Raw genomic sequence first — 7,570 nt, 5'->3', positions numbered from 1 at the left:
GGCGCACCGCTCCGGGCAGGTACCCGACGGCTCGTACGGCTCCAACCCTGTGCTTCCCAAAGTCTTGAAACGCCAGTCCTAAACCTGGCCCCCTGCCAATCCCTGATGGAAACCCAGCTGCGCGCTTGGCTTGGCATTGGCCTCCATCCCACGCAGCAGCTCAGTCCCACCTAGACACGCACAGCACCAGGGCACTCACAACAGGACACCAGAGCCACGACCACTACAGTACCTGTGATAAGAGTCACCAGATGCTTCAGTAACTTTCTCAGGTCACCTGTAAGCACCAGCCCTAAACTAAACTGGTCCTATAATCTAGGAGCCCCTTTCTAGAGACAGAAAAAGAGCAAAATTATTAAGATGAATAAAACAACACCAAAACACTTACTAGATCAATAATTAATAATAAATGAGCTCTCATGGACTGCATCCTCCAGTGATAGGTAAAGGCTCCCTTTTAGAAGAGAACACTCAGAGTTCTCGAGTTGTACTGGACTGTACTGGAGAAAATGTACGGGAAGAACACACAAATCAGTATCTTTAAAAGCACGACACAGAGATCGGACATTTTTGTTAATACAAGAGACTTCTTGAAAGAGAAAAAAGCCCCAGGGTTTATAGCTACATCCTTTAAAACACCCAAACTGCCCCTTTTTATAATTCTCAACTTCCTGTTTCCAGCTGCCATTGTATAATCAGAGTTCAGCCTTTTTTCCACAATTTTTGTTCTGAGAGGTTGATCCTCATCTCTGCTCATGATAAAATTGTCTGTTTTTTTAAACATGTATTTTTAGGATTGTCTTTAGAAATTGCAATATTTTCTTGAAGCTCCCATGCATATTTCCCCACAGACTGTTTACAGAGATAGCCTGCAGTTTTAATTAAAAAAAAATTACTCAGATGAATTCCATAACTCACAAACATCTCACAAACCAAACATGAAGAAACTGCTCACCTGTAGCACAGAGGCCTCCAGGAACTGCAGGGAGTGCTGCCTTAACCTTTCCAAAGTCCAGGCACGATGAGGAGCTGGGAGCTGCTGTGTGAGGGCTGGGTGCACACTGCCTAACCCTGTACTACCACATTTATGTACTCCCTAAGCAACTTTTTATAAAATCAAGTAAGACTAAGTGTACACAGCAACAGAATCGCTCACTCCAGCTGTGCACGCTGATGCAAGCACACACTTTTAGATGTCAGTATTGTTAAACTCATCCAATGCAGCATTTACTTCTATGCATTTACAAGAGTATTTGGTAGAACATCCTATGGAGATAATGAATTTTCATTGTATGTAATGTGGTTTTCACTGAAGTAATTTAAGAACACATTGATAGAAGTTATGTAAACTAAATAAACTTCATCCTATATATTTTTATTAATTTCCTCCCCTTAATTACAGAAAATTTAGCAAAATTAGGTCCTTATTCATAGAGAACCCAGGTCTCACCATGCTTTTATAGGAAAAGTTAATCAATTACATTTTTATGTATTCCTCACATAAGCACTGACAGCTTTTATTCTTTTGACTGAAAATTATTCCAAATGCTGAAATGTACCAAATTTCAAAAGTATCAATTTCTATTAATTTCTTTGAATTGTCTAGTTTTAGTTAAAACAACCATGATTTCTTTGAAACAAAACAAAACCCCACAAAACCACAGTTCTTTGAAGAAAAACACACAGTTCTTGACAGAGAGAGAATACGACTTGATGCAGTAAACTGGATTCTGTATGAGGGCATACAAATCAAAAAATATCAAAGGAATTCAATCCTGATTTGGATACTAAGGCATCTAGTTTCATGATATAGTTTAATGAGAACAGTTTTAATTCCCAGAATCTGACTGTGAAATTACATTACAAAATAAAGTACTTAGACAATATTTAGCTATGTACATTCTGCTCCAAAAAATGGACTGTGAAAATCCTTTACATTTCTCTTAGAAATACATACAAACTACAGCACAGGCCAACAATCCTCTGGCAATTAATAGCCTTGAGTCAACTTCAGGGAAAAATACCTGTGGAAAGTTTTAATCTAATACTGCTCCATTGAAAGCATTTCAGTGTCTCTTCAGACTGCTTTAAGTAGTTTGTTCTCCTTACCCCAAAACATCCCAGTTTACCTTGCATGATGCCTGGGTACTTGTTAGAGTACATCTTTCACAGAAAAACATGACAAATATTAAGAACAGGAAATTAGGAGTTCAGAAAATTACAACACAGAAAGTCCAGGCAGGCGTACACTGTGTGAGTCATCTAAAACAAGGAAAAGTAAAATATGCCCCTGTGATAGCCTCCTATACATATTTTATGGAAAGCTTTATATAGCTTACACCCTTTATCTTACTTCAAAACATATCATTTACATTGTTACTTAAAAAGAAACACAGATATAGTTGAATAGAAACACAGTTATAAAATAACTAGTTTGTTAGACTGTAGGAACAGAAAATTTAAAGCTCTTACCAGTCTAGACAATTTGTACATTCATTTGAATGGGAGTTCACACCAAGTGCTGCAAGATTGGAATTACATTCAGAGAAATGGATACCAACTCCCATTCCAAATTTCTCATCAATACACACTAATAATCATTAATCTGGGTGAGAAAAGTGTAACAAAAAATCTCTTATATAGTCCCAAAGTGCAAATTATTCATTTGTTAAGGAAAAAACACTAAATGCAGCAGGATTCCTAAAGGTGGCTGAATTCCACATGAAGTGGAAAATGTTAGTTTTGGTTATGTTTTATTTTGTCACACAAGATGAAGAAGTTATTTCTAACCCCATAAAAATATGCTTAGATCACACAAATCTTCCTAATAAACCATTACAGAAGCAAGTTTCCTGGTTTGATTAAATGTTTGTGGAAGCACAAATTCATTAATCTTTGCATTGTGCACACACCAGTTTTGACAATCTTTAGTGTTCTGCTTCTCCCCTGCCAATCATTTCAGCTGGGAACTTATTCAGAAGTTACTTTAAAGCTGTTCTTAAGTTACTTGATGACAAAAAAAAAAAAGATTGCTGCAATGAAGTGAACTTTTAAGAAATACACTGCTATTTTCTTCAGTTCATTAGAAATGGATCAAGCTAAGGCTGCACAAGAAATCAGTATTTATGATCAAAGACAGATCTCAACTGCAAGAAACAAAGCAGTTTCAGTGAAAATGCACTCACTGAAGTCTGGTGATGAGAATTGAACTTTATGAAGTATTCTGCATTTTGTCTGAAAAACATTTGCCAGTCATCAAATCTCTCAGAATTCAAAACACCAAAAGTACAGAAATCAATAGGTACTTAAAACTATGATGCCTAGTTCTCCTATATACATATATATATATAAAAATTAACTTATATTATAATAATATCAAACTGCATAGCATTACAAAAGAAGGCAACTTGAATGGCTGAAATTAAAAAACGTGAATGTTACCAACCCTATCATTACCATTCTGGAATTTATAATACCATAGAGTAGACTGTTGCTAGCAACAGCTATAGCCCAATGTAACCAAAGTCTGCCTTAATTCCAGTGAATGTAGAAATCATTAATTCAGACAAGTTGCTGCATGCTCTGCTTTCAGGTCCTCTTTGCAGGTTTTGCTGTTAACTGTTTCTCTCTTTCCAGTTCCTTCTCACGCTGCTGCTCTCGTTCCAATTCTTCCTTCTGCCTCTTTTGTTGCAGCTTAAGTGCTCTTTTCTAAATAGAAAAGGAAATAATCTTAAGTTTGATAGATATTTTTAAGTTGGAGCAACAAACAAAATCCCTCCCATTCTCCCTCTCTCCAACACATCTTCCTTATGACTGAATATAGCATGAACTGTTCATTTTTTGCTTCATCTCTTCCACTTCCAGCTTACTCTTCATAAATGGGAAGTTTGTGATCTGCACTGGGAAAACACAAACTGAAGCCCCTTCAGTCTCACTAAAAATCATCCTCTGGGTGCACCTGACAAGGTTCTTACCATGCAATTTACCAAGCCCCCAAGAAAAAATTCTCTTGTTGAGCACACTGAAGGATTGATCTTGCCAGGATGTAACCAGGCTGTCTATATAGCATGAAACCTCATGTTCATACGTGAACTTATGCCACTGCTAATGGTACATTAAACAGAAGGAGATATTCTTACATTTGTGACAATCTATGTTCCATTGAAATGAAACTGAAACAACAAAGAGAACTCCTTGGAATGGAGTGGACTAAGCAACAGAACAAGACATGATTCTTACACCACCTAAACATGAAGATGGCACTGAAAGAGTAGCTCAGATGTGTAAGTTGCTTGAGCACCATTAGGAGCAAGTGAAAGGTTAAAAACGTACATGGCTTGAAGCTACTGAAAACATACTTTTAAGATAAAACACTTCTTAATAAGTTTTGTTTTGCTTTTTTTTAATAAAAGTTGGAAGTCAGTAAAACATAAGTAAATATCTGTATTGGAAAGTAAAAATATTTATACCACTCACTTTTAACTTTGATGTCTTCTCGTGCAGCATCATCATTTCATTTCTAATATTCACTAACTTGTTGTGATAGTGTTTAGCTTCTGAAAACTTAAAAACCATAACTGTTAAAGCTGTGACTGTCAAGTCATTGTTTTATAAAGCTACACATCAAAATAGCAATCAAAAGCAGTGATTACCAGAACAGTTTGATAACAGAACAAACGCTCAAGTTCATATATAAAATTTACATATCACATATATTAATATAGAAAACTACTACATCTCAACAGTTACACACAGTAATCTACTGAGTTAAGATTCATGAAACAGAAATAAAATATTATAATTTTATGCACCATACATGAGAGTTTCATGCACCCTTCCTGCTGGGGAGGTGCACAGAGCCCATGCTGGAGCCTCAATCCTACTGAAAAAATGTGTACATTTGCTTTGGCTGCTGGCTTTGAACAGCCAGTCTCACCACTACTGCCTGACTGACCTCAGCTCTCTTCCCACTGCCCTTCCTATTTAAGGGAAATATACTGGTTCCCACCCTCTCAGCAGTTTGTCCCTAATATCTGAACTGGTTTCCTTTCTGTAGGTCATTAAGAACAAGGAAAAGACACAAGCTGCTAGTAATGCTTCAGCAAGAAAATCTATGCCAATCTAGAATTTAAAAGGCACTTCTGGTACTTACCAAAGCGTTGATATCAACAATGGAGTTGCACTCTTTGAACTTTGAAATTTCTTGTTCTAATGTTTCTAGCAGTACCACTTGGTTCTGTCTAAAAAAAAAAAACAAACAACATAAACCCAAAGTAAAGCACCACAGATGCTTTTCAACCAGCCCTTTAAATTGAATTTTAATCAAAATAGTATCAATACACTTTTCCCATTACCAGATTCCTCTTATGCATTGCTAGGTAATTTCAATAAAAACATGAGTAAATGACTTCAGAAAAATCCAAGCTGCTATTTGTCGCACAAATTCACCTGGCATCATACAGCACGTGGAAATCCAGGATAAATATCCCAAAGACCCTGAAGAAGCACTCTCCAGGCTGCAGTGGTTGACTGAAAGGAAGAGCAATTAGCTCTTGACTTTCCACTTGGATGCCTGCATGTCACGATGCAGGACTGAGTTATTTCTGTACAGAACTCATCTCGATTCCTGGTGATTATTAAGGATCTCCATCCCACACAAATCAGCTCAAGACTTTCCAGACCAAGGCTGTCCTTGGCAGCAGCATAACCACATCATGTGTAGAGAAACCCTGCAAAGGTTTCAAAGGTACCCTGCAAAACCTGAGATGGATCCATGTAAAGCTCTTTCCAATATCTCTGTATCCATGGCAGATCTGGCCTGCATTTGAAATTAACTACTCTCAATTACGAGGTATCAGTGTACAAAGGACTCTTATCTGTTTAGTTCCTTACTTGTATTTTTCAAGTGCTTTGCAATATGGTTTAGAGACTGAACATCAAAAAATATATCTCACTACAAGCTGCCCCTGAACACGAACTGCATGCCTCCAAGCAAAATAAACCCAACTTTTAGCACACTTTTCCACTACAGAATTCAATAAGCATTTAAGAAATCTAGGTCTTCTGTTCGACCTGGCTTAAGGGATTTTAGTCTTCTAGTGTTACACATTCTTCAGCCACAGTGCTCACAGGCTACAATGCATCTTATATACCCCTGGTACTCCCACAGATCACTTAATTATTCAGGCTGCTCAAGTCAGGATACAGAAATGCTGATAAACTTTATCCCAGTTAAAGGGAACTGGCACATTATATTGAAAAGAGCAGCAAACCAAGTATGCAAGTGTACGAAAATCTGCTTACGTAAGTTCCTGCAGAGCTGATTTTGATCGCTGAAGATCAGGCAGATAGTGGGAAATCAATCCTTCAGTTAGCTGCTCCACAGCTTTCTCATCTATTAAAGGCAGATCTTCTACAACTCCTTCATCTGGAGATGCATCGCTGGGACCTACACCAAAGAACAGCAAGGCTGAGTGTGACAGGTCAGCACACACTTCAAGTTTCACCTAGAGCAACTGTATTTTCTTTCCCAAAAATTAAAAGCACCAAAACACATTCAAAATCTCTGCACTTTTTCAACAAAACTGGATTTTAATCTTCTCTTCTTTGTTTCTCCCTTATTCTCAGTCTTATATCACAAGCTTCCTGGTAAACCCTTTTATGTGAAGAGCAGCAGAATAGAAAGAGGGAAAAAAATAACTGTCCCACAGATAACTTAAAAAAAAATTAAAAATTGAGTAGTCCAGTCTACTGAAGAAAAAAATGGGCAACATCAGTGTTCTGACTATGTATCAAGAGTACCTAAACATTAACAGCCCCCAACCCTTGCTTTCAAACTCTGAGAACAGGCTAGGCTATGAAAGGTTGGCTGTCACTCAAAACACCAAGAGTTCGCGCTGAACTCCAAGAACTGAACTTCACAGTCTATTAGGCACGCTATGATTATTTCTTGTCTGCAGTCCTCGTGGAAGACAAAACGCTTGAACCTACAGGCCCCCGCACGGAGAGAGCGAAGCGGGAGGCAGCCAAAGCACCCTTGGCCTCCGAGGGAGCCCGCCCGTGACACCGGGGGTGCCGGAGCCTCCCGGCGGGCGCCCTGCCCCGACCGGGCCCGGCGGCGGCTCCAGCCTCCCCTCGGCTCTCCCCGCACCCGCGGCCCTCCCGGCCCGGCCTCCCCTCACGCACCCAGAGAGCGCTCGGGGTCGCCCGCGGCCGCCGCCTCCTTCCCCTCCTGCCGCTCCGCGCCGCCGCTCATCGCTGCCGCCCTCGGCGCACTCGGGCAGGGCCGGGCAGGGCAGGGCCGGGCAGGGCCGCCCGAGCCCGCGGCAGGCAGCTCCGGCTGCCCTCAGCGAGCGGGCCGGCCCGGCGCCCCCCGGCCCGCCCCGCGGTGCCGCCGCACCATAGAGCCGCCTTCACCGCGCTGCGGGCTGGGCGGCGCGCCGGGCCGGAAGTGACGCGCGAGGGGCGATGGTGCCGCTGAGGGAGCGGGCTGAGCCCGGGCCGGGACCGTGTCGGGCGCTCCTTGCCGCCGCTCCCCGGGCCCAACTGACTCGCCCGGAGCGGTCGGAAG

General features: G+C 40.9%; 1 protein-coding gene across 2 annotated transcripts; it reads right to left on the bottom strand.

The window, feature by feature from the left end:
* Positions 1–1,359: 1,359 nt before the first annotated feature.
* Positions 1,360–7,356, bottom strand: BLOC1S6 (biogenesis of lysosomal organelles complex 1 subunit 6). 2 transcript variants are annotated; one of them, XM_062501548.1, is made up of 5 exons: positions 7,186–7,335; positions 6,304–6,448; positions 5,153–5,240; positions 4,477–4,563; positions 1,360–3,708 (listed from the first exon to the last, which is right to left on the bottom strand). In XM_062501548.1, exons 1-5 carry the CDS (start codon positions 7,253–7,255, stop codon positions 3,589–3,591), a joined length of 510 nt encoding a protein of 169 aa, XP_062357532.1. In that variant the 5' UTR covers positions 7,256–7,335; the 3' UTR covers positions 1,360–3,588. The 2 variants fall into 2 exon arrangements, with proteins under 2 accessions (XP_062357532.1, XP_062357533.1); XM_062501549.1 differs by lacking the exon at positions 4,477–4,563 and having other exon boundaries at positions 7,186–7,356.
* Positions 7,357–7,570: the final 214 nt, after the last annotated feature.

This window comes from Cinclus cinclus, chromosome 13 (genome assembly GCF_963662255.1).
Source record: "Cinclus cinclus chromosome 13, bCinCin1.1, whole genome shotgun sequence".
In the NCBI taxonomy this organism is placed as follows: domain Eukaryota; kingdom Metazoa; phylum Chordata; class Aves; order Passeriformes; family Cinclidae; genus Cinclus; species Cinclus cinclus.
This window is presented reverse-complemented; position numbering and strand designations above follow the sequence as displayed.

What these genes read in the sequence shown, in the direction of transcription:
- BLOC1S6 (XM_062501548.1), bottom strand. Translation starts at nt 7,255, where the DNA reads ATGAGCGGCGGCGCGGAGCGGCAGGAGGGGAAGGAGGCGGCGGCCGCG. An exon ending in TTGTTGATATCAACGCTTTG is followed by an intron (nt 4,564 to 5,152) that starts GTAAGTACCAGA and finishes ATGGTTTTTAAG; the next exon opens with TTTTCAGAAGCTAAACACTA. An exon ending in AGAAGACATCAAAGTTAAAA is followed by an intron (nt 3,709 to 4,476) that starts GTGAGTGGTATA and finishes TTTTCTATTTAG; the next exon opens with AAAAGAGCACTTAAGCTGCA.